This window comes from Manis pentadactyla, chromosome 10 (assembly GCF_030020395.1).
Source record: "Manis pentadactyla isolate mManPen7 chromosome 10, mManPen7.hap1, whole genome shotgun sequence".
NCBI classification, from domain to species: Eukaryota; Metazoa; Chordata; class Mammalia; order Pholidota; family Manidae; genus Manis; species Manis pentadactyla.
In genome coordinates this window covers 95,050,434-95,077,305 of record NC_080028.1, presented here as the reverse complement: position 1 = coordinate 95,077,305, position 26,872 = coordinate 95,050,434, and the positions used below count along the sequence as shown (strand labels likewise).

The window sequence follows — 26,872 nt, the reverse complement described above, 5'->3', positions numbered from 1 at the left end:
CAGAGGGTAACAAGACCCCCGCCACACAATCTCCTTCTCCCACCCCCATCCTCCCAAGTACTGCCCCTGCCAGACACTGTCTGCTCTGAAGTTGGGAACCGGGAGCCATGTGCCTACCTGCAAGGGCTTGCTGGACCCTGCTGGGCTTCGGCATCTGTATGGGCACAGTGGCGGGGATGCTCCCAGGGCTGCTGGTGGGACCGCTGGGGAAGGAGGCACTTGGGGAGAGAGAAATTGAAGCTTAGTGTGGAGCCAACAGCACAAACAAGAGTCCCAGATTAGGAAGACCCTGGTGCTGCCGAGGCCCCTTTACAGTTGGCTTCCTTTCCCACGGCTGCCTCTGCGGGAGGGAGGGCTTCTGAGTCTTTCTTTAAAGATCCTGATGAAGAATATCTGGAAAGAGGAGCAAGGAAACCTGAATTTCACCACTCTGAGACCAAAACTAACCTAGAAAACCTGAATATGAAGGTGTTAAGCCCAGAACCTGACCCACCATCACTTCGTCTGGGAAAATCAAACAACCAAAGTCAAACTTGAAGCCTGGCCTCAGGGGTCGGGGAAAGCAGGCAGGGACAGGGCAGTGACGGGCAAGAACACTGAGGGCGGGAGACCATCTTTTCACAAAGTATCGAGGATGAAGCTCTAACTGTCAAAAAAATGTTTTCCCTGGCAATTCAGAGACTCTAAGGACAATCCTGAAAGGATTTTGAACTCACCAGCTTCATCAAAAGCAAGGCTTTATGGTATCTTAGAGGGAAAATCTAGCAGAAACCACTCTAGCCAGTGATCAAGAATGACATTCCCAGTCACATGACCAATCAAAATCAGGACCCTCAAGAAGGACAGAACACCTCTTTTATGGCTCCTGCCAAAACCCTCAGTCCCATCATGAGAAAACATGTGACAAATCCAAATTCAGGGACATTTGACAAAGTAACTATTTAAAGTGTCAAGGTTATGGGAGATGAAGAAAGACTGAGCAACTCTTATTGACTGAAGGAAGAGGAGGAGAAATGACAACTGGATGCAAACTGGGAACCTACAGGTTCCTGGGACAGAATGAGAACAGCAGGGAAAAACTGGTGAAAACAGAAAAAGTCTTTAATTAATAGTATTGCACCAATGGTAATTTTCTGGTTCTGACAACTGTGCTGTATTTATGAAAGACGTTAACATGAGAAGTCAAGTAAGGGAGACAGGGAAACTACTATTTTTGTTACTTTTCTGTTAAATCTAAAATTAATTCAAAATAAAGGCATTTTAAAAAATAATAAGGGTCTTGCTCCCCACAGTGACCATGTTTGAGTCACTCATGTGGTCTTAAGCCATCGTTTTTAAAATAACAAATCTATGCCATTACAGTTTGGGGTGGGCCCGCACCGGAGAACACTTGCTGCCAATGTCCCAGATGCCTGCCACCTCCCATGTCCTCCGGTCCATCCCCGCCTGTGTTACAGATGATGAAACAGGAGGGTTATGAAACCGCTCCATGGAGCCCCTAAAGTGGAGCTCCCCAAGGAGAGAGCCCGGGCATGTATCAGAGGGAGAAGGCCTAGTTCAGGTCCCATCACCAAGAACTAGAGCAGAAAGCAGATGGGCAGTAAGCTTCCATCCTGGCACTGGGACCAGAGGCTGTGACTAAGTTCCACTTCACAGGGGTCTCACGATGGTGCCACTTCCCCTGTGACTGACTCAGCTCTTCCCCCACATGCTTCACTGCTGTAAGCAGGAGGAGCGGAGCAACAGGAACAGAGCAGTAAAAGGACCCAGATGTTCCCGAGATGGGAGCAGACAGAGAGTTAGAGGTCACCAACACCCGTCCACTGTCCTCATAAGGGCCCAGACTGGGAGAATGTTGCCCAATATGGGCACCATTTGTCCCATGAGGCGCCCTTCTCTGAAATTTCCTCCAGTCACTGCCTCCTTGCCTCACCTGTTCCTGGGTCTTCCTACTAGGGCCTACTTGACTTTCCCATCTAGAACCATCTCCAGGAACTTCCCTCTGGAGCTGAGAATGTGAGACATGAGGACTTCTAGTCTTCTACACAGACAGGATTTGAAAGCCCCATGCAAGGGGCAGAGCTGGGATGCTGGGAGTAGGGAATTACAAAGCCTCTCTCCAGCTCCCAGAACCAGCCAGGGAACCTCTGAGCGTGTACAGTACGAGGAACAGGATGCACAGTAAGAGCAGCTTCTGATGCTGGCTTTCAGTTAAAGCTGTCTGCCCTTGGGCATTACATGCCTCCCTTCTGAACTTCAATTTCTCCATCTGTAAAACGAGAATAATTCCAAAAGGCCCCAGGGCATTTGTGAGGCTCCATGTACAGCCCAATAGAAATGTGTGTTGCTTCCCAGGTCTCAGAGGAGCAAAGTGGGGGCAGAAAGCAGAAGGGCCACCAGGCACCTGCCCTGAGAGCTCTCACTAGCTACTGAGACCCACAGCAATCCCAGGGCAAAAGGAAACTTCAGAAACTGACCAGCCCAACTCCTTAATCTTAAGGGGAAAAGAGAGACATGGAAAGGGAGCAGACCTGACCCCAAGAGCTTATGGCGAGTCAGGAGGAGTCCCACCTGGAACCCAGGACTCCAACACACGAGCCTTAAGAGGGTGGTTGGCAGCCGAAGGGAGCGGGTGCTTTCAGAGGCTGGGAGCAGTAGAGTAACAAGGACAGAGCAGGTGAAGCCAACTGGGAGAATCACCTCCTAGGGCCATTCAGTGCAGGGGCGAAGGGCCCCAAGGCTTAGCCATGCTGAAGCTGCAACAGACTGCTGGCCCGGATCGCCACCCAAGTCACTGGAATGCCAAGCTGCTACACCCTCTATTAAGACAACAGTGACACATTTTGGAAAGTTTTCCATCCAACATCATTAAAACACAAGTTTCGGTGCTTAAAAGATAAACTTCAGCTACCAAGAAATGTACTGGAAACCAGCAGCTCAGGGACAAATGATGCACCTTCTTGATATGTTACTGATCCCTGAGAAGTCCTCTGAGGGTACAAGGACATCTGTCAGCCTAGGCTTTCCCCACATTGAGCAAGAAGTGATCTGAAACCACATGGGTTCCACAAATCTTAATTTCATTTGCTCACATGTTCTTTCCAATGGCTACAGTAAACACAGCATTCTCAGGCTTCCCCAGTCCGTGGGGCTGCCCACCCTGCTGCGTTCTCCTCCATGCCTACCACATGCTTGTCTGTGAAAGTGCTGTTGACATTCATTCAGCCTGGAGAGCTCTATCCCCCAGGGAGACTGAGGTGTCAGGTGTTTTCAGCCCTCTCAACCTGCTGGGTTAAGAGGTCAGGTATTTATCAAGACCCTTTTGGCTCTATAACACCCATCAGAAGATGGGTAAACTGAAGTTGGCCACTCACTACAAATTAGACATGGGAAAACCCTGCTCATCAAAGCAGCGCTGGGCCCATCCAAGTGAAGGATGCTCCTCCCAACTCCTGAAGAGCTGCAGAAGATAAAGATGAACACCCAATTCAGGAGGCAGGCCCCTCTGATGCTGTTTCAACTAAGAGAGCTGGCTGGCCTGATTCCCTCCTGACTTACAATGCAGAGTAAGCAGGGCAGGCAGTAACATGCATGGCCGAGCAGCAAAGGTAAGACCATCTGGCCCAGCCACCTTCCCCCAACACCCTGCCTGGCCTGCAAGATAAGGGCCCACAGCAGCAGTCTCTCAGGCCCAGAGGATGGGGAGGGAAGACCCCAGAGAAATAGCAGGGGGTACCACATACCAAGAGAAAGCAATACAACCCATTAAATCACCTGGCTCAGTAGAGCATTCCAACCCTAGAATGATCTAGATATTTGCCCTAAAAGAACTTAATGAGAATCCAGGAAGCTAGGCAAAGCTAACCTAGTAGAAGCAGCTCCTGTCCTGCTGACAACCATTCTGGGCTGGCAAACAGAGCACCCTCTAAAAGACTGACCCACTTATTGGAGGGGGCGTCACAGAGCACTGTGTGGGCTGGGAAAGCAGAAGTCTAGGAAGCTTGCTGATGTCTATGTGAAGGTCTACAGAGAAGGCCAAGTGGAAGTGAAACCTCCCTGTACTCCCAATTCCCAGAAAGAGCACACGGCCTGACTCCTGACCTGTCCAGGCCCAGCCTCCTCGTCTGTGATGAGACTCCTCTGCACTCAGGATGCTTCTGCCTTCCTCCCACTCTGCCTTTAAGAGGAGCTCCATGTGCCCCACACAGCCCACTCCAGGACCTGGGTTAATCCCAGCTCCCCCACTTGCTGGCTGTGCTGCCAACCTCACCAGCCTCACTCAGCTCACCTCAAGCAGAGGACACCACCCACCAGCTGGCCGTTATGAGGATGAATGAGATCACACCAGCAAGCGGTCTGCTCAATAGAGCCTGGCTATAATGCATGCTCAACAAATGATAGCTGTCACTGTGTCTTACAGAGGCCCGCAGGGTCCTCTGACACCTAGCTTGAAAAAATGCTAGAGGTCCAAGAAGCTACGGAGAAAGGCTCAGGGACACTAGGAGGCTTCAGCCCTCCCCTGGGGTCAAGTGGGTCAGGGATGCAGCTAGGTAAGGAAGGTGACACCAAGACGCTGGCCCCCTGGGGGACAGGGCAGCCACAGGCCCACTAGTCATCACTACCCATCCAGGTCACCCTCCCTCAGAAATCTACCCCCATCCCGGCTAACACTTTCAATTCTCAAAACCTTCTCTAAGCCCAACACCCTCAATAAGGATCAATTAGGAGGCCCCTCATCAGTGACAGGTCCTTGAGCACCTCAGGGACACCCCCACTGACCACTCCAGGGTTTTTTCTCATTCTAAGGTGTCAGCTGATCTGGATGGGGTCTATTTCATCCTGCTCCCGAGGTGCAGAGCACTCTGGGAGACACTGGGCAGGACTGTACTGGCACAGCTGTCCTATGTCACCAGCTGCCACCTCCCATACCCTCAGCATTCAGGTCTCCCCTTAGCCAACTTTTAAGCACCAAAACTGGGCTCGCAGCTTTCCCCCAGATGAGACTAGATTTGTGGGAGAAGACTGAATTCTCTGTGTCTGGGTCTTCAATGCCGGGCACACAGAGTTGTCAGTGAGATGCGCTCAGGTACATGGCACCAGCTGTGTGGCATACAGGCACAGCCTAAAGCTCTTTGCTCTCCACAGAGCCTTGTTCTCCTGAGTGAACATGGGGATTACTGGTCTTAGCCCATCTGGCACCTATCAGCATGCAAGTACCAGAGGTCAGGTAGGCTCCATGGGATGTGAAGCTGAGGACAGCCACGGCACCCTAGTGCCACGTAGCATGCGCCAAGGAGACACAGCAGGGCAGGAGGCAGGTAAAAAGAGAAGCCCAAGCCTGCAGACAAGGCACACAGGAGCCCCAAGCGACCCTCAACACAAGATACCTGGCTCCACTGGCAGTGGATGATCCTGGGGGCTGGTGCTGCAGTCCCAGGTGGGAGAGGCTGGCGCGGTAGAGGGGCTGGCTCCCCAGGGAGGGTGGCACCCCACCCCAGGGGTTGGTGGTGTTCAGTCTTGGAGCAGACCTAGCCCCAGAGAGTGTAGGCTTACTATATGGGGCGAAGGCCTGGTGGGCCCCAAAGATAATAGCAGTCCTGTGGGAAGGCTGGGGGACAGGGTATGAGGGGAGGTTGGTCATGGAGTGGCGGTAGCGGCCTGACACAGGGCCAGTACCACTGCCACTGAGGCACTGATGGCAAGAGCAGGCAACTCCTGTGTGGCCCGGTGGAGCAATGATGGTGGTCACTGGGTAAGGGAGCCCTGCTTGGCGCCGCACACTGCGACAGAAGCTTGAAGTCTTATTGGTCTGCTTGTGGGTGGCGTAGTTGATGGTATAGTTGTACCCAAGCGGGGCCAAGTCCACCAGCTGGTTGCCCCTGGCCACCTGCTGCTCCAAATAGTCACAGACGCTGGCTTCATAGGCTGTCCAGGAGCCATCATCACTCAGCCACTCCCAGATGACTCCCTGGCCCAGTGCTGAGTGCTGGGGGAACAGGTGTCTGCGTACAGCCCGCATGGTGCCTATTGGAAAAGGAGTATCACACATAAATGGTTCATCTGCCAGCCCCCTGGAGATAAAAGGCAAAGGGTTTTAAAATGCTGTTTTCTACAACCAAAACCAACCAGTATGATCATGGTGTACATAGGGTCATGCTGCCATCTAACCTGGAGGCTGGTACTAGTTATTCTTTCCAAATTTGGGATGAAGGGTAGAGAGCTCTGTCTAGGTAAAGAAACCAGGGCCCACAGATATCACATGGCAGAGGGGGATCTGCACTCCACAGCAGGAATGGGAGATGCCAGGAGCTTAGGTCAAAGAATACCTCAGACTCAAGGAGGCTTTTCAAAATAATATTTCTAATGATGAAAACTATACAGCCTTAAAAACTTTTTAATGAAGCATAAAGAAAATTAAATCATCCACAATCCAACTACCAAGAGTAAAGTGCACAATTTATATTGCAATTTATTTAGTTTTCTAGGCATGTACATTAAGTAGCTTAATCATAATAAACCATACTGAAAACTTTTCCTTCTATTTTCATACATTATGTTGTATTTCTCGTGTATCTAAACTTTGTAAAATTCTTCACTATTTGTTAGGTAATTCTCTCACACGGATGTACCATTCCCTTTGACTTCTCAAGTAACAAATGGATCCTGCTGGGGGTACATATTCTTCCCTGATATTTGGAAAGCACCCTGTGGTTAGCTTATTTTCTTAATAAAGCAAATCTGAAGATTAAGGAAAAAAAGGAAAGAGATCAACCTGGGCCATGTTCCCAAAAGTACTTGCCATAAGATGACCACTACGATTGCCTTCTAGAAGCCTGGTCTCTGGCCTCAACCCTGCCTCCATCCACAGCAGCCAGAGGGATCTTTTAATCCCCAACTCAGATCACATCATTCCTCTGCCCAAATCCTCCCAAGATTCCCCACTTCAGAAGAAAAGCCCCCCCAACCTGCCTGTCCATCCTGCCCTTCCTTCAGATCTGTCTCTGTCCCTTCCCAGTGACCTGGCCACCCAAGCTCAAACTTCAGATCCACCTCTCCCAACACTGTCCACTCCCGTTCCCCGAGTAACACATATTGCTATTACAACATACAATGTATGCACTATTTATCTTCTTCACTGCCTTCCTTGGTTGACTGCAAACAGCCATGCAGGCAGGGACTTTCACCTGCACCCAACTGATTGGAGACCTTGGTGCCCAAGGGTGCTGCTACAGGACCAGAGCCAGAGCTTCTCAGTCTCAGCCCTGAGGACATCCTGTGTCAGTAATTCTTTGTCATGGGGCTGATCCATACACTGTAGAATGTTTAGCTGCACCCCAGCCTCCACCTCTAGATGTCTGCAGCACCCACCCCTAATCCAGAATCAGGACAATCAAAAATACTGCCAAATACTGCCACATGTCCTGGGGGCCAAATTCACCCCCAGCTGAGAACCACTGGGTTAGAGGGACAGGGCACATCTCTGGATCAAAACATTCACATAAAAAACAAACATGGGTGCTCAGGAGTGTGAAATCACTGGCCCAGGTCACAGTGGAGCCAAAACTCATTACCTCACCACCAGGACCTCTACCTAGCATGTCTCCTCACCTCCACATCAGCCAGCCTGCCAGTGAGACTCTCAAATCTCCACAGGGGGAGGCAGGCATTTTGGGTTTGGGAGACAAGGGAAAAGGGGCTGGAAGGGCCTCTGCACTGTGCTCCCAAGGTACCCTCCGCTACTAAGCGGTACCTCTCACATCATGTGGTACCTGCTATCACTCACACACCTGCCTCCCGAGCACGTCAATTCTGTAACCCCAGCACTCAGTGTGGAGCCTGGCCCAAAGCAGGCACTTGGACACATACTAGAGACAGGAAGTGTCTTACCAGTGTCCTGGCGGAACTGAGTCCAGCTGGGGAGGTCGATGATGTAAGGGGCCAGCAAAGGGTCAGCTTGGCCTAAGGGGATGCTGTGGGCCAGACTTCCCAGCCCAAAGCGCTGGCCCTTCTGCTGGACAAACTGCTGCTCGATGTAGCTGCACACGGCAGCACTGTACGGGTGCCAGGTGCCCAGCCCATCCTGCCATTCCCACACGGCCACTGCCACAGGGCTGGTGTACACCTGAGCCAGTGAAGGGCTTGGGGCCATGGCCATCTTCTCCAGGACGTCCTCTGCTTTCTCAAACGGTTTCAGACCACTCTGGCCTGGAGTCTCGGGTTCATCTCAGGGCTTCCTGCAGACCTATAAACAAGACAGACAAGCAGTTACCAAGGCACACAGTGGCTCTGCCGAGCCAGCCTCAGTTCAGGGAAAATACCGTGCTTTTCTTCAGTCCCTATTCTTCCCAATATCTTAAGAACATTGTGACCAAGTACCTGAACCTGTCTTTTTGCTTGGCAGCCAGGATGAAGGCAGTCAGTCCAGCAGCCTACCTCCCTCTACAAATGGTCAGGAAGACACTGTGGAGTGAATCTTGGGTGCTAATCATCAGCTCAACTTCTCTCTTTTTACCAATAATTTCCTTCTGACTCAACTACTAAGTGCATCCTTTTAAACTGTATGTATTTTCATGAGTCATCCCAAATCTGTTGTGGACTGAGGCCCTGATGGCCCCTTATACTTGTGTGAGGACTCTGTGGTTTCCAAAGCCGGTTTGTTTGTGGTACACATAATAACACCTGCTATGCTACAGTTGAGAAAAAGCTGTGTCTCAGAAAGGCCAGGACACCCAGGGGGTCAACGGCAGAGCTGGGACTCAAAGCATGGGTCCTGGCTGTGCCCAGATCTCCAGGCTGCCCCCAGGGTATCATTAAGCACAAAGAGTGCCCCAGATAAACATTAAAATCTCACGGATGCTGAAGCTCTGGCCTCTCTGCACCCTATTCTGTGGGCCTGGCTTTGCCGACCAGCAGGTGGGTCCAGAGAGTTTACACCCACCTCCCAAAACATTCTCTTCCCTTGTAAACTCCACTCATCCTCAGGCACAGACTGCATCACTCAGGAAGGCTTTCCCCAGCCACCTGTCACATGAACTTCTTCCTCACAGCACTGTCCAGGGTTCTAAGACCCACCCAGATGTATGGGTATGGGGACACTGTGTCTTTCTGCCCTGCCCAGACTGGACAAACTGCTGCTCAACAGACTGCAGACACCCAGTAAGTCTGCCTTGTCCGCAGCCTGACTGCCAGCCCCAGCACAGGTGTCATCATGGAATAAGTGTTACAAACACATTAGTTCAAAACATGCTAAATGGAAGTAGCCGGCAGCCATCCACAGGAGAAGAGATCTGTGGATGTAGCAGACCATGGAAGTTCCCCAGAGCCCCAGCTCCTACAGGACAAGAGGAACAGGACTAATGTTTAAAGACAAACACCAAGTGTACTTGTCCCATTTAAACCAGATGGATGACCTGGTATTCCTCCTACTTTATGGAGTGCAAACCAAGGCTCAAAGAGGTCAACATCTTGTTGGAGGTCACATATACACAGCTAAGTGGCAGCTAAGAGAGCAAACCCTATTGCTCTCTTATGCCTATTTTCTCAGAAAAGTTCAGCATGAACTCTACCTTCGCCTCCCCTAACAGGCCCCACTTAAAGGAAGGCAAGGAGGAAGAGAGGAGCCTGCACTGCAAGCCCTGAGCACCTGCAGCTGTCACGGCAGGTCCATGTGGAGCCCGGTGCCAACAGGGCTCCTAGTCATACATCTGCTCAGATGTGGTATTTTCTCCCCATTTTGTAGATGATGAATCCGAGGCCCAGGTAGTTGCAGTGACTTGCTGTGGATAAAATGAGAGTTTCTGTGGCCAGGATTCTCACCTGCCTGTGGTTGACTAGCTACTGCACACCTGTGGGCAATGCATGGCTGTTGACTCTACATAAAGAGCTCCGCCCAGTGCTCTGAGCGTGATGTGGTGGCAAGGCTGCAAGGGTGCAGGAGAGCAGAGCAGAGGCTGGAGTGGTGGCAGCACTGAGGACAGAGGCCCAGAGGACAGCTGTGCGAGATGACTGTGCAGAGAGGCCCAGAGGACGGCTGTGTGGGGCGGCTGTGCGGGATGGCTGTGCAGGCAGAGAGGCCCAGAGGATGGATGGCTGTGCAGGACGGCTGTGCAGAGAAGCCCAGAGGACAGCTATGCGGACAGAGGGGCCCAGAGGCAGAGACCAGCTTGCTGCATGCAGACTTGCTCTGAGTAATGGGATTCTAGTGACTGAAATAAAATTGGGTATAACCCTTTCACCCCAAAGAGCGTTCTGCTGTCAGTTTTCTTTGGTCACATTGAATCCATAGCAAACTTGCCTGGGGCTGAAACCCACTGGCAAGACACTTGCTTACATGGCTGGTCACACGGCTGGAAGCCTGGGCTTCCACTGCAGTCCCTGTGATTGCACTATACCATTGAGGTTTGGAGGACAAGGCCAAGACTACCTGCGCCACAAGGAAGGGAGATCTGGAGCAGCACATGGGCTCTGGCATTGACACAGGCACACCTGCTCTCCTCTACTCACTGTATTACCTTGATAAGCACTCCAGGCTTGCTTGCTTTCACCTGGAAATGGAGACAGCAACATCCATTCTAAGAGCTTCTGTGGGGATCAGGGCAGGTGTGTATAAAGCACCCAGGACAGCACCAGACACAGAACTGCGATCAGCCAACCCGACCTCCCTGCCCTTCCCTGCCCCCCTCAACCCAGCACCTCCCCACCCCTCAAGTCTGAGTGAGGAGTGGTGGCCTAGGGCAGCACAGGGCAACACAGCAAGGGAACGCGGGGGATGAGTCAGGTCTACAATAATTGAGCACATTTGTGAGTGCCAGGGCTGCCATGCGGCTGCCAGCTGCTCCAGCAAAAGCTCATCTCCACCCGGGAGGATCAACCTGGGGTGCCCTTGGGCTGGCGGGTTGGCTTATTAGCTCAGTGCCTGCAATTAGAAATCTCTGTAACCATGTCCAGGTACAAATCACAGGACTGGTTTCAGAGCCAATGACTCTTGGGCCTGGACTTTCCTCCTGGCACCTCCTGGCAGGCATCACTCATCTCTCAGGCAGTGGGGCCTCCCACAGATCAGCGCATGAGCTGTGTTCCAGCCTGTTCGCACATCCCCAGATGAACCAACTTGCAGAACTCTGCCAAACAGCTCGAGCAATAAAGCCCAGAAATTCAGCTAAGGCTTTTCAGGAGGGCATTCAGTCTCTGCAGACAGCGGGCCCACCACGGCCCAGACTTTGCTGGGACAGTGGAGACCCAGAGATGAGGAAGACATGACACACAGCCCCTCCATAACAGGCCACTGTCCCCACCCATACCAATGCCTCCACCTTATGTCCAGCCATATGAGATTCTAGCAAGTGCTAGAACATTCAGAGGCATTTTCCACCTCTCAGCCATGGATCTTGCTGGAGCATGTATCCGGTTTCCCACCCTCTCTCCACCTAGGCCCCCAAGCAAGCCTGTCCCATCTTTCAGACTCAGCCACCGCAGCACCTCTCCTGAGCACCCTGACCCACACCCTCACAAGAAAGTGCTGACTCCACTCTCTCGTGCCTCTGGGCTGCCTACTCCACTTATCTGAACACGACTGCATTTAGTGTCTGTCTCCCTCCCAGAACAGGAGCCCTGAGGGCAGAGCTAGAGCTGACCCAAAGCTGCAGCTTCAGCTTTTCAAATGCCCAATATCCCAGGGGGTCTGAAACACCAGAGGACAAAGACAGAAAAGCCTTCTGCTCCAGGGGCCTGGGGTATATGTGAGGCAATGCCTAGGAATGCCCACTGCCGCCCACCTGAACACAACAATTATGCACAAACATCAGGCGTGCCGATGCACCCATTCTCTGCAATAACCTCACCAATCATGGAGCTGTCATTCAAAAACCTAATTTGTTTCAGCTTCTAATGACAGTGGCTCTTTAGGGTGTTCTTAATGATGAAAATTATTATAATTGGCCTCCATCTAGAAGCAACCTAGCCCCTTAAAAATAGGAGATTCTTAAATAAATTATGGTATATCCTAATGGTGGAATATGAGTCTTGAAGAATGTTTACAAAAGGCTTATGGACCTAAGATAATATTGATAACAATAAAACATACAGTATATATAACTGCATACTATGCTCTCAGGCAGGTGGGTATGCCACTTACTGAGCACCTACTATGTGGCATCCACTCTGCTTCGTGCTTTAGTCAACCAGTTCTCTCAACCCTCAGGTGCCCCCAAATATAGGGATTATCCCCATTTTAGAGATGAATGAACTGAGGTCAAAAGAAATTAAGAACTTAATCAAAGTCAGGTAGCTAGTTGGGGACACCATAAAACCCAGGTTCTTTCTACCTTATGTAAACTAATTTTTAAAAGGCTGGAAGGAGCAACTCTGAAATGTTCACAAGAGTGATGGAATTAGGGATTTTTTTTACCTCTTTCTGTACTTGCAAATGTTCTATAATGGTCATAGTACTTTTTATGATCAGACCAAAAGTTATTATTTTTTAAAATATCAACAAGTTTGACCAGGAAAAAAACATCCTGCTTTCTCTTGCGTTCTCTCACTGGATTTATCTACAAATCCCTGTCCAAGCAATGTGGCTCTGAGGCACACAGGAATGCCACTATTCTACCAGAGAGGCATTTTCACACAAAAGAAAAAGGTTACATGTGTTCAAGAGTCTTTCTGTTCCCAGAGGATTTAGAAAAGCTTTAGAATGAGATCTGAGCTGGCACAAGAATTTGAGTGAAAATCATCCTGGGTCATTGTGCGCCTCCGGCTAAGTGAGCCATGCAAATGGATCTCAACAGTTGTGGCCTCTGGGAAGAAGGCCCCAAAGTGTTGTTTTTAAGCTGGTGTTCACACTGAGTGACTGCCAACTGCCAACATGTGAGGACCCCATTTCATCCCTCCAAAGCCCACTAACATACAAAACCACTGGGCCCATGCCAAAGCATGGCAGATCGCCCTTCGGTCCACACTACTGCAATGGCTGTCCCTCTGCTGTCCAGAGCAGAGATGAAGATGGCCTGTGAAATCCCTCCCCTTGGCTCACACCTGCATCAGTCTCCCACAGGCCCAGTGACCTTGGGACAGTCCCCTCCCCTTCCCTAGGTTCTACTATGCAGGTGGTTAGATAGGTTATTGAGCCTTTTACAAGCAGCAGAACCCCTTTACAAATAAGGTTGTATGCTACTCAATTTGTAAAATGCAGAAATGTGGGGTGCTCTCTTTGACAGAGGTGACCTCCATTCTTTCTTCTCGAAAGGCCCAAGAAGCTCTTTTGCAGAACACAAGGGTTCAGAGAAGCATGGATCAAAAACTAGTGAGAACAAGAGATTGTTTTCTAAGCTGCCTCTTTCCAGCCTTTTCCAAAAAGCATGGACTGAAACTCCACACTCTACCAGTTGATACAGTGAACATGAACGTGACCTGTAACTAGAGCGTGACCTTCAAAGACTTCTTATAGTGCAGCCAACCAATCCTAGAACTGTCAGGAACCCTTCCCACAAACCCAGGAAAATCCGAATCCTGCACACCAAGAAATGTTTTATTTTCTTTTATGTTCTACGTGACTAGAAATGTGTTTCTAATACAAATTAAAAACACTGGAGTATTATTTTTCACCTATCAAAGTAATAAAAAATAACCAAATTTCAATACTCAGTGCTGACAAGAACACACTGAACTTCTGGGAAGGATAAAACCCTTCCAGAAAATAGTTTGGTAATATGTACAAGAGGTTTAAAAATGTTCAGTTGCTTTGACCCAATAATAATCAAAGGAGATAATAAAAAATTTTGACAAAGACGTTCATCACAGCACTGTTTTAACTAGGCAAAAGAGAAGCATAGAGAAAACTCAAAGCAGAATTGTACTAAAATGTTAAAACAGCTGCCTTTGAGAAGCAAAAATGTAGGAGGCCTTTTGTTTGACTTCCTTATATGTCTGAACTCTCCCCATTTTCTTAAGTGAGAAAGTATTACTACTGTTACCAGAAACAAATCTCTTTAAAATGCCCAATGCTCTTAAAAGACAGTAAATATAAATCAAACCACCATGCTACTATCATTACTTTTAATGGCTGTTGCTCTCTCAGTGGGGTTTCACTAACAGGCCTTGTCAAAGTATCATGGGGCCTCTTAGCCAAGAGACAGCTCTCATCCCTGAGTTCCAAGAAAATGCATTGAAATAGGCCATTCGGGCACCTATACTATTTCAACAGGTGAGCACTACAAGGTGGGGCTTTTTGTCTTGAAAAGAGATGGCTCAAGCCAGTGTCACTTCCTAGGTAGGTTTCTGGGAAATGGAAGGAAACCAACACATGACCTGTCTCTTGTACACTGGGCTGCTTGGCAGGGAAGTGACAACTCCTCTCCTGGCTAGTGCCAGCTTTGAGCCCTCCAGGGGCAGGTCAGAGTAGAACCTTCCAAATGGGGCTCAGAAAGCCTCAAGGTGGCCAGGGAGCAGGCCCTAGTAACCTACGATTTCCTTGCAGGCAACCTCTTCTGCCAGCACCAAGAACCTGCTGCTCATTCTCTGCCAGGAGCGACCTGACCACCGGCATCTCATCAGGGGACAGAGCCCTGGTTCCCAGGCCCACCCAGGGGTCAAAACGGGGAAGGAGTATAAAGTGCAGTAGCAGCAATCATAACAGTGCCTCCCAACCAAGAGCTTACAAGGCACCAGGCATTAAGTGCACTTCTAAGGCACCTTATAAGTGTCCTCATTTAATCCTCACAATTGCGGGGGTGGGGGTGGGGATATCTCTATTTTACAGATGAGAAAAGTGAGGCAAAGGAAGATAGGCAACTTGCCCAAGGATACAAAGGTAAAATAAACTCAAATCTGCTTCCAAAGTCCACCAAGACAGCAGGGGTAAACTGATATTGGGCAAATCAGCCTGCCAGATGTGGTATTTTTTGGCCTATAGTTTTTTAGGTTTTTTTAAAAAATTGAACTGATGTTTAAAAATTGGAATATTCACCATGAGAAAAAAAATCCAGGTTCCTAGCTTCTTGGAAACCAGAAAAGTTGGCAACATTTGCAGGGATTACCTAGACTCACTATCCATCCAGTAACAACTAGCTGAACTACAGTGTCAGAGGGTACACAGTCTCCAGATTACCACAGTTACAATGACTCCCCAAGGCAGGAGTCAGCAAGTTTTTCCTGCAAAGAGCCAGAAAGTACATATTTTAAGCTTGACAGAACATAGGGTTATCTGTTGCAACTACGCAACTCTGCCACCATAGTGCAGAAACAGCCACAGACAACGTGTAAACCAACCGAAGTGGTTGTACTCCAATAAAACTTTATCAACAAGAACAAGCAGTAGGCTGGGCCACCGTTTTGCTGATCCCTGCCCTACTGCCTCCTCAACATCTAGCACGGTGCACCCATTGTGCTATAGTTGAGAAATACTTCTCTGAACCTATTTCCCTATCACAAAGTAAGAGGGTGCCTATGCCTCTGGCTAGCCTCCCCAACAACATCCCCTGCCCTTGAAGACATGTCAGTCTTTGCCCAACATCTGAGGATGAATTACAGCATCAAGCAGTATGGCAGGCAGCATGTTATCAGGGCCACCCCCAGGAACTCCAACTGCTTCCCAGACCAAGCCTCACCACCTTTCCCTGTGTCAGGAAATCAGGCCCCGGTCTGCACCACCTCCTAGGCCTTCTTCTCTATTCCTATGGCTTCAATAATCCCCTACATGCAAACCACCCAAATCTTTCTTCAGATGCCCAGCCCAACCCCTCAAGGCCTCTGCTCCAGCCATCAGGAACTCCAGGGCCCAGAATTGGCCAGCCTGTTTCATGCCCCTCACCCCCACTGAGAGTGTCTATCCCGCTTGTTCACTTACTCATTCTTTATTTCCCAGCTTGAGACTCTCTAGTTTGTGAAATCTTTCATACACCCACTCATGCCCCACAGGGAGAAGTGGCCACCTCTAAGCATCAATGTCCATTTAACATCTGAGTATCTACCTGTCCCCTCTGCTAGGGTTATAGGTACCTTAAAGGCAAGGATCATGTTCATGAAAAGATTTTTTCAAACAAGACACAGAACAGTGACTATCAATGAAAAAACACATTTCGTTATGTTAAAATGAAGAATGGTTATTCAACAAAAGATGCCCTAAAGCAAATAGAAAGTTACAAGCTAGAAGAAAATATTTGGAATGCACAAAGGATTAAAATTAAGACTATTTAAAGAACTCCTACAAATCAATAATAATAAAACACAAAGAACCCCACAGAAAAATTGGTGAAAGACACAAATATTTCACAGGGAACACATATGCCAATAAACTGAATGTTCAACATCAGGGCTTAGGAACCTACAAATCGAGATACCAAAGATCCCATTTTATACCCACTCAATTGGCAAAAAAAATGTTATTTCTGCCTATAGCAAGTACTGGCAAGAATGTGGAGCAACTGTAAGCCCCATACACTGCTGCTGGGGGGAAGTGGTACACCACTTCAACAAAATCTGGCAATATCTACGAAACTGAACATGATTTACCCTATGATGCAACAAAGTATCACCCCTAAATTCATGCCCAAGAAAACCTCTTGTACACATACAGGAGATATGTATAGAAATGTTCCGAGCAGTGGAAAAGTACCCATCAGTGGAAGATAAGATGCATACACTGTGGTGTGTTCACACCAGGGAATATTACTCAATTGTAAAAACGAATGAACCAGATGCAACATGGATAAATCTTAGCAATATATATTCCTGCTTTCCTTAGAAATACAGATACAATAAAAACTGTATGAAAATGAAAGCAAGGGGATCATGGTTATCTCAGGATGGGAATGGGAAGAAAGATCAAATGATTAGATGTGTTCTTTTGTTTCAAGTCCCAAGCTTTTGTTTTGGGTGACTAGAATGGGGGAGCTTACTATACTTGTTAAAAATAACTTAGCAAATAAATAAAAGCCATTCATGAACAGTTATGAGTGTGTATTAATCTAGTTCTTCATCTACCTTAGGTAAAAATTCAACACATAAAAGTGACAATTTAATTCATCTCTGTACTCAAGTGCCAAGCATGATCTGTGGCACACAACTTCTATAGGCATGTGTGGAATGAATGAGATTTTTCTCCCCAGCCAATGGCCCCATTCCTTTTGGCCTCCTAGACACTTTCAACATGACTGAAGCCAAATTCACCTTCCTAATTGTGCTTTTCCTCCTTAACTCCCCTCTGCCCCAGGCAGTGAGGACAAAAACTGGGATTCTTGCTCCTCCCCAACCCTCCCTCCACAGTCCTGAAGGTGTCACAGCTTGCTCGCTCTCTCCTCACCTCCTCAGCTCCCCACTGCCAGCATCTGGGTGGGACCTACCTGCTTCTCACTTTGATATGGATTCTCTCTACTGGCTTCTCCAATTCTTGTCTCTCCTTCTAGTTCACCTCAGAGACCAGTGCAAGATTAAGCTTCCTGAATCATCATTCGATCCTGTCTCTTCCACACCTTACCTGGATTTCCAAAATAAAGTTCAAGTTCCTCGGGTTAACACTAAAAGCCCATCATAATCTGGTTCCCCCTATTTGCCCATGCATTTCCCTTCCATACCCTCTTTTCATCTATACCTCCTCCCACAATCCATCCCAAAGAGTGTAAGTGATGACCGGCTACCCCCATATACATCCAGTTTCCCCACCTCTGTGCCCTGGCTCTACCCAGAGTCCCATTTACTTGTCCACTCATCACTCACCTTACTCATAGTTTTAAGACCCAATTTAAACAGCACCTCCTTGATGCTTTGATGTGTGCAATAAAGGAACACCCTCTGATCAACATTCATCACATTGTCTGTCCTTCACAGCTCTCTAGGTCCATTCCATCTCTTCAATGAGACTATGAGCAAGTGAAGGCAAAATCTAATGTCTACTTCCCCCTCTATCTGAAGCTGGCATGGTGTAAGGAACAGTCACAAAAAGAATAACCCAATCTAATCCACTCCATACTTTCCAGTCAGTGTGCTCATTTAAATGCCCCTCATGGGGGGATCACAGGAAGATGGCAGCATGAGTAGTTCAGAGGAAATCTCCTCCCCAAAACATATATATTTATGAAAATACAATAAATACAACTATTCCTAAAAGAGACACCAGTGGATGCAGTACAGCAGCCAGGATACATCTACATCTGTGAGAACTCAACATCACACGAAGGGGGTAAGATACAAGCTGCGGCCAGGCGGGACCTGAACGCTCCCCCACTCCAAAACCCGGTGGGAAGAAAGGAGTCGGAACAGGGAGGGAGTGAAAGCCCAGGACTGCTAAACAACCAGCTCTAGAAATCCGCACCTGGAACACAGACACAAGGTGCACGGGGTGCTGGATATTAGAGAAACGGAAGAGCAAAACCTGTGGGTAGGTCCCCACAACCAGCGCCCAAGACAAAAAGAAAAGCGAGTGCTTTCTGCAAGTCTTAAAGAGACAGGGACCCCACAGCTGGACGAAGTTGTCCTGGCAGCTGGGAATACCAGGGAAACTTAGGCACCCTAAACCCCGGGAGGCAGTGCAGCTCTGAAGCCCCTCACGGCAATAAGCAGCCTGCCAGTTGTTCCTCCAACTGGCGCAGACCCCAACACACCGGCCCAGTAGCAGGAGAGTGGCAGTGCGCGCCGGGGACGGCAGCACCAGAAGGGACCGAGAGCAGATCCTTGCGCCGCAGGAGAGGCTTGTGCTAGCCCGCAGTGGCACTACTGAACAGTCCGGTCGCGGCTTGTGCGCACTGCCAGCAGGGAAGCCAGAGGAGCCCGGTAGAAGCCTGCGCGGAAGAGCCCCACGCGCACCTGCAGCGGAGCCAGAGGGAGCAGGTGCACTCCCAGCAGCCGACCGGAATCCCAGCCCAATGCACAGCCACCCGGGCCAGACCCAAAGGCTGCTGCTGCCACACAGCTGCCCGGCAGGGTCACCGCTAGCACAGAAGAGCGCACCTGGCGTGCCTGCCACTCCCTGCAGGGCTCCGCGCTGCTCTGGCGGACACCCCGCCCACAGCAGCTTAGGGGACTAACCCGGTGGCTGCTCCAGGAGTGCGGGTAACCGTCACAGGCAGCGGAGAAGGGCAAGGCGTCCAGCAAGCAGGAAAGGACTTTCTACTCCCAGCTGACACACCCACAACCTGCCTACAGCCACTGCTACCACCATGAAAAGGCAAAAAAATCTGATTCAGTCCAAGATAGTTACACCTGAGAAAGGATCTGCAGAGGCACACCTAACCAGTCTCCCTGAAAAAGAATTCAAAATAAAAATCATAAACATGCTGACAGAAATGCAGAGAAATATGCAAGACCTAAGGGATGAAGTCCGGAGGGAGATTACAGAAGTGAAACAAACTCTGGAAGGATTTATAAGCAGAATGGATAAGATGCAAGAGGCCATTGATGGAATAGAAACCAGAGAACAGGAATACATAGAAGCTGATGCAGAGAGAGATAAAAGGATCTCCAGGAATGAAATATTAAGAGAACTGTGTGACCAATCCAAAAGGAACAACATCCGCATTATAGGGGTACCAGAGGAAGAAGAGAGAGAAAAAGGGATGGAAAGTGTCTTTGAGGAAATAATTGCTGAGAACTTTCCCAAACTGGGGCAGGAAATAGTTGCTCAGACTACAGAGGCACACAGAACTCCCGAGAGACGGGATCCAAAGAGGACAACACCAAGACACATAATAATTAAAATGGCAAAGATCAAGGACAAGGACAGAGTATTAAAGGCAGCCAGAGAGAGAAAAAAGGTCACCTACAAAGGAAAACCCATCAGGTTATCATCAGATTTCTCAACAGAAACCTTACAGGCCAGAAGAGAATGGCATGATATACTTAATGCAATGAAACAGAAGGGCCTTGAACCAAGGATACTGTATCCAGCACGATTATCATTTAAATATGAAGGAGGGATTAAATAATTCCCAGACAAGCAAAAGTTGAGGGAATTTGCCTCCCACAAACCACCTCTACAGGGAATCTTAGAGGGACTGCTCTAGATGGGAGTACTCCTAAAAAGAGCACAGAACAAAACACCCAACATATGAAGAATGAAGGAGGAGGAAAAAGAAGGGAAAGAAATAATCATCAGACTGTATTTATAACAGCTCAATAAGCGAGTGAGGTCAGACAGTAAGGTAGTAAACAAGCTAACCTTGAACCTTTGGTAACCACAAATCTAAAGCCTGCATGGCAATAAGTACATATCTTTCAATAATCACCCTAAATGTAAATGGACTGAATGTACCAATCAAAAGACACAGAGTAATAAAATGGATAAAAAAGCAAGACCCATCTATATGCTGCTTACAAGAGACTCACCTCATACCCAAAGACATGCACAGATTAAAAGTCAAGGGATGGAGAAAGATATTTCATGCAAACAACAGAGAGAAAAAAGCAGGTGTCGCAATACTAGTATCAGACAAAATAGACTTCAAAATAAAGAAAGTAACAAGAGATAAAGAAGGATATTACATAATGATAAAGGTCTCAGTCCAACAAGAGGATATAACCATTATAAACATATATGCACCCAATACAGGAGCACCAGTATATGTGAAACAAATACTAACAGAATTAAAGGAGGAAATAGAATGCAATGCATTCATTTTGGGAGACTTTAACACACCACTCACTCCAAAGGACAGATCCACCAGACAGAAAATAAGTAAGGACACAGAGGCACTGAACAACACGCTAGAACAGATGGACCTAATAGACATCTATAGAACTCTACATCCAAAAGCAACAGGATACACATTCTTCTCAAGTGCACATGGAACATTCTCCAGAATAGACCACATACTAGGCCACAAAAAGAACCTCAGTAAATTCCAAAAGATTGAAATCCTACCAGCCAACTTTTCAGACCACAAAGGTATAAAACTAGAAATAAACTGTACAAAGAAAGCAAAAAGGCTCACAAACACATGGAGGCTTAACAACATGCTCCTAAATAATCAATGGATCAATGACCAAATTAAAATGGAGATCCAGCAATATATGGAAACAAATGACAACAACAACACAAAGCCCCAACTACTGTGGGATGCAGCGAAAGCAGTCTTAAGAGGAAAGTATATAGCAATCCAGGCATATTTAAAGAAGGAAGAACAATCCCAAATGAATAGTCTAATGTCACAATTATCGAAATTGGAAAAAGAAGAAATGAGGCCTAAGGTCAGCAGAAGGAGGGACATAATAAAGATCAGAGAAGAAATAAATAAAATTGAGAAGAATAAAACAATAGAAAAAAATCAATGAAACCAAGAGCTGGTTCTTCAAGAGAATAAACAAAATAGATAAGCCTCTAGCCAGACTTATTAAGAGAAAAAGAGAATCAACACACATCAACAGAATCAGAAACAAGAAAGGAAAAGTCACGACAGACCCCACAGAAATACAAAGAATAATTAGAGAGTACTGTGAAAACCTATATGCTAACAAGCTGGGAAACCTAGGAGAAATGGACAACTTCCTAGAAAAATACAACCTTCCAAGACTGACCCAGAAAGAAACACAAAATCTAAACAGACCAATTACCAGCAACGAAATTGAAGCGGTAATCAAAAAACTACCAAAGAACAAAACCCCCGGGCCAGATGGATTTACCTCGGAATTTTATCAGACATACAGAGAAGACATAATACCCATTCTTCTTAAAGTTTTCCAAAAAATGGAAGAGGAGGGAATACTCCCAAACTCATTCTATGAAGCCAACATCACCCTAATACCAAAACCAGGCAAAGACCCCACCAAAAAAGAAAACTACAGACCAATATCCCTGATGAACGTAGATGCAAAAATATTCAACAAAATATTAGCAAACCGAATTCAAAAACACATCAAGAGGATCATACACCATGACCAAGTGGGATTCATTCCAGGGATGCAAGGATGGTACAACATTCGAAAATCCATCAACATCATCCACCACATCAACAAAAAGGACAAAAACCACATGATCATCTCCATAGATGCTGAAAAAGCATTCGACAAAATTCAACATCTATTCATGATAAAAACTCTCAACAAAATGGGTGCAGAGGGCAAGTACCTCAACATAATAAAGGCCATATATGATAAACCCACAACTAACATCATACTGAACAGCGAGAGGCTGAAACCTTTTCCTCTGAGATCGGGAACAAGACAGGGATGCCCACTCTCCACACTGTTATTCAACATAGTACTGGAGGTCCTAGCCACAGCAATTAGACAAAACAAAGAAATACAAGGAATCCAGATTGGTAAAGAAGAAGTCAAACTGTCACTATTTGTAGATGACATGATATTGTACATAAAAAACCCTAAAGACTCCACTGCAAAACTACTAGAAGTAATATCGAAATTCAACAAAGTTGCAGGATACAAAATTAACACACAGAAATCTGTAGCTTTCCTAGACACTAACAATGAACTAATAGAAAGAGAAATCAGGAAAACAATTCCATTCACAATTGCATCAAAAAGAATAAAATACCTAGGAATAAACCTAACCAAGGAAGTGAAAGACCTATACCCTGAAAACTACAAGACACTCTTAAGAGAAATTAAAGAGGTCACTAACAAATGGAAACTCATCCCATGCTCCTGGCTAGGAAGAATTAATATCGTCAAAATGGCCATCCTGCCCAAAGCAATATACAGATTCGATGCAATCCCTGTCAAATTACCAACAGCATTCTTCAATGAACTGGAACAAATAGTTCAAAAATTCATATGGAACCACCAAAGACCCCGAATAGCCAAAGCAACCCTGAGAAGGAAGAATAAAGTGGGGGGGATCTTGCTCCCCAACTTCAAGCTCTACTACAAAGCCACAGTAATCAAGACAATTTGGTACTGGCACAAGAACAGAGCCACAGACCAGTGGAACAGAATAGAGACTCCAGACATTAACCCAAACATATATGGCCAATTAATATACGATAAAGGAGCCATGGACATACAATGGGGAAATGACAGTCTCTTCAACAGATGGTGCTGGCAAAACTGGACAGCTACATGTAAGAGAATGAAACTGGATCGCTGTCTAACCCCATACACAAAAGTAAACTCCAAACGGATCAAAGACCTGAATGTAAGTCATGAAACCATAAAACTCTTAGAAAAAAAACATAGGCAAAAATCTCATGGACATAAACATGAGTGACTTCTGCATGAACATATCTCCCCGGGCAAGGGAAACAAAGGCAAATATGAACAAGTAGGACTATATCAAGCTGAAAAGCTTCTGTACAGCAAAGGACACCATCAATAGAACAAAAAGGCATCCTACAGTATGGGAGAACATATTCATAAATGACAGATCCGATAAAGGATTGACATACAAAATATATAAAGAGCTCACACGCCTCAACAAACAAAAAGCAAATAATCCAATTAAAAAATGGGCAGAGGAGCTGAATAGACAGTTCTCTAAGGAAGAAATCCAGATGGCCAACAGGCACATGAAAAGATGCTCCACATCGCTAATAATCAGAGAAATGCAAATTAAAACCACAATGAGATATCACCTCACACCAGTAAGGATCACCACCATCCAAAAGACAAACAACATCAAATGTTGGCGAGGTTGTGGAGAAAGGGGAACCCTCCTACACTGCTGTTGGGAAATGTAAATTAGTTCAACCATTGTGGAAAGCAGTATGGAGGTTCCTCAAAAAGCTCAAAATAGAAATACCATTTGACCCAGGAATCCCACTTCTAGGAATTTACCCTAAGAAAGCAGCAGCCCAATTTGAAAAAGACAGATGCACCCCTATGTTTATCGCTGCACTATTTACAATAGCCAAGATATGGAAGCAACCTAAATGTCCATCAGTAGATGAATGGATAAAGAAGATGTGGTACATATACACAATGGAGTATTACACAGCCATAAGAAAAAAACAGATCCTACCATTCGCAACAACATGGATGGAGCTAGAGGGAATTATGCTCAGTGAAATAAGCCAAGCGGAGAATGACAAGTACCAAATGATTTCACTCATCTGTGGAGTATAAGAACAAAAGAAAACTGAAGGAACAAAACAGCAGCAGAATCACAGAACCCAAGAATGGACTAATAGTTACCAAAGGGAAAGGGACTGGGGATGATGGGTGGGAAGGGAGGGATAAGTGTGGGGAAAAAGAAAGAGGGCATTACGATTAGCATGTATAGTGCGTGGGGGGCACGGGGAGGGCTGTGCAACACAGAGAAGACAAGTAGTGATTTTACAGCATCTTACTATGCAGATGGACAGTGACTGTGAAGGGGTATGTGGGGGGGACTTGGTGAAGGGGGGAACCTAGTAAACATAATGTTCTTTCTGTAATTGTAGATTAATGATACCAAAATAAAAATAAATAAATAAATGCCCCTCATGGAATTCTTGTGCTAAAATCCTGCTCCCCAGAACCTTGGCATGGCCCACCAAACCTACCACTCAGTCTTCACCTACCTTGCCAGCCTGCTCTACCCCACACCCACCCCTTGGTGCTCCACCCACATTTAGCTACTTATAGTGGCCCAGACATGCCAGGGAGCTTCCGGACCTTGTGTATGCCAACTCTTCTGCCAAGCTACTCTCCCTGCTTTCTAAGACCTGCTCCTTCACTGCTCATCTTGGCTCTTATCTTACAGAAGCCTTCCTGAACTTCTCTCTCCTCCCCTTTCCTGGACAACGGGGTGGTGGGGGAGCTTTGCCCTGTGATTCCCCCCTCAACGTTATCACATTGACAACACCTTGTCACCGTTTCTGGTTTGTCTGTCTCTTCCACCAAACAATGAGCTCCCAGAAGACAGAGCTCTTGTTACTCATCACTGTACCCCCCAGCAATCAGCTCTGTTCATGTAATGAAAGAAATAAAAATTTCCAGTTCAAATGCAGAAATTGTGATTTTTGTCCTTTATCCCATAAAGGCATGTCTTAAAGCAGAAACCATGTGGCAAGCATCCCCTAAGACTGGTTAAGCAGGAGAAACCACTGGCAAGAAGCCACTGGATTTGAGACCGTTGGCAATCAACAAACAACTCCCAGGGATCACTTTCATCCTGGAGACCTCAAATTCCTCTCTCCTCAGTCCCCACCTTCTCTACGGAAAACCTGACTGAGAAGGCAGCAGTGCCAAGTCCCCGTGACTCTCACCTTTTCTCTCTGGAGAGCTGGCACAAACTGTCACTTCTTGAAGGAGATACCAGATCCTTAGGAGGAATGACTTGTTTGAGTTCCCATCTTGACACAAAATGCAAACAACAAAAACCAGGCAAATGTGAAAGGCTTGCTGACTCAGCAGCACAAATTCCAAGGCACCTTTGCCAACAAGAAAAAAGATGATCAGGTCTTAAAACTGAGAAACAGCAGTTAGTGAAAACGAATTCACAAATGTCGGGTCTGCACGCTGCAGCTGGTGACTAGAAACCAGCACATTTCTTGTCCAACAGCCTGGACAGAGCAGAAAGGACAATCTCCCTCTGCTCACTCAATAATGAAGGGGATGGCTTGAAAGAAAAAAAAAACAGAAAACCTCAGCCCTTTCATGGAAAGGCCTAAAAGGATTTCATAAGCCAGTCTGCAGTGCGTAAACATCCAGGAAATTAACACACCAGAGAGGATAAAAGTTTGGCCAAGATCACACAGCAAATGAACAAGAGACTTAGTTGTAGCTACCCTGATTAAATCTGTACTTTATAGTTACCCAGATTAATTTACAGGATTAAGTAAAGCCTGATTTTGACTACCAGAAAGTCCACCTTACAGAACTCTAGAGGAGCTAGGATGGCATACAGAAATTACTTTGAGTTTCTTAAGGGTCCAAGTGGCTGTGCACACACTATTTCCACTGTTGCTCGCACCTCTGGAAGTGGAACCAGTGTGGAGAAGAGCAGCTAGCTGAGAAGGGGAGATAAATGGTAGCTCCAGAAAAAGTCTTCCAAATCATCTTTCCGTATACATCTTGCCCCCACCCCTCAAAGTGACCCAGGGTCCCAGGAAACAGAATCCTTCTGAAGGCGGACCCGACTTGAGAGGAGAGAAGCAGTTAGGAAGCAGATTCTTTCAAAGTACTGCCCCTGGCTCCAGTGAGTCGTCTACCTGGAGACAGACCCCAGCAGAGTCCACGCCCAAGCCAGGCAGCCCCGCGTTGGTATCACCGCCGCCTCCCGTGGGAAGGGGCCCACTCCTCCCGACGGACCCTCACTCCCAGGGTCTGCGCCCCGCCCCCTGCTGGCCCCCGCCTTCCACCCCCGCGTTCACCCTCCCACCCAGAAGCCAGTCCCGCCTCAGCTCCCAGTGCCACTAACTCCCTCCCTCAAATCCTCCAACTCCCGCCTCAGGACCTCCAGCCCGGGGCCTGTCCTCCCGATTCCCCCCGGACCTCACCCCGGGTCTCCTCTCCGGCCCGGCCCAACCCTCCCTCACTCCCACGCCCACCCCTTCCGGTCCCAGCTCCGCTCGGTATCCCCCGCGCCCTGGGGAACCCAGCCGTGGCGACGAGAAGGGGGCCTGCCCGCCCCTCTCACCGAGGCTAAAGAAGGCGAGGGGGCAGGCTGAGAGAACCGCCGCGCTCGGGCTGCAGCTCCAGCTCGGCCTGAGTATCGCGCTCTCTGTGCCTCCGACTCTGAGGAGACAGCCAGAGTGAAACTCAACCGTCGCAGCTTCCTCGCGCCCCGGCGCAGGCCCGCAACGCGGGGCCTTCTGGGAAATGTAGTTCCGGCGGGGGCGGGGCCGGGGAGTGTCAGGCTGAGGTCGGGGAGGAGCCGAACAACCGCTCACCTGTCCAGGTTTATCCATTCTTTCGTCTTAGCCTGTTCACTCGTTGATTTTGTCCTTCGTTAATTTACGGGCTCATTTTAAATAGTTTTTACCGGTACGTGCATGATGCCAGGTCCTTG

At 47.7% G+C, this 26,872-nt stretch overlaps 1 protein-coding gene across 9 annotated transcripts in view; it reads right to left on the bottom strand.

Annotated features, from left to right (window-relative positions):
• The window catches only part of DTX2 (deltex E3 ubiquitin ligase 2), a 39,770-nt gene extending 13,115 nt beyond the window's left edge, over positions 1 to 26,655 (bottom strand). For 2 of the 9 annotated variants that reach the window (XM_057487260.1, XM_057487264.1), the window contains exons 1-6: positions 26,501 to 26,638; positions 25,128 to 25,214; positions 17,337 to 17,470; positions 7,888 to 8,242; positions 5,388 to 6,024; positions 118 to 218 (exon numbers count right to left, since the gene is read on the bottom strand). In XM_057487260.1, the coding sequence (XP_057343243.1) occupies positions 118 to 218; positions 5,388 to 6,024; positions 7,888 to 8,155 (1,006 nt within the window). In that variant the 5' untranslated portion in view covers positions 8,156 to 8,242; positions 17,337 to 17,470; positions 25,128 to 25,214; positions 26,501 to 26,638. Of the gene's footprint in view, positions 1 to 117; positions 219 to 5,387; positions 6,025 to 7,887; positions 8,243 to 17,336; positions 17,471 to 25,127; positions 25,234 to 26,317; positions 26,336 to 26,500 lie in introns of those variants that run through there. The other 7 variants (XM_057487265.1, XM_057487266.1, XM_057487262.1 and 4 more) reach the window with 6 other exon arrangements.
• Positions 26,656 to 26,872: the final 217 nt, after the last annotated feature.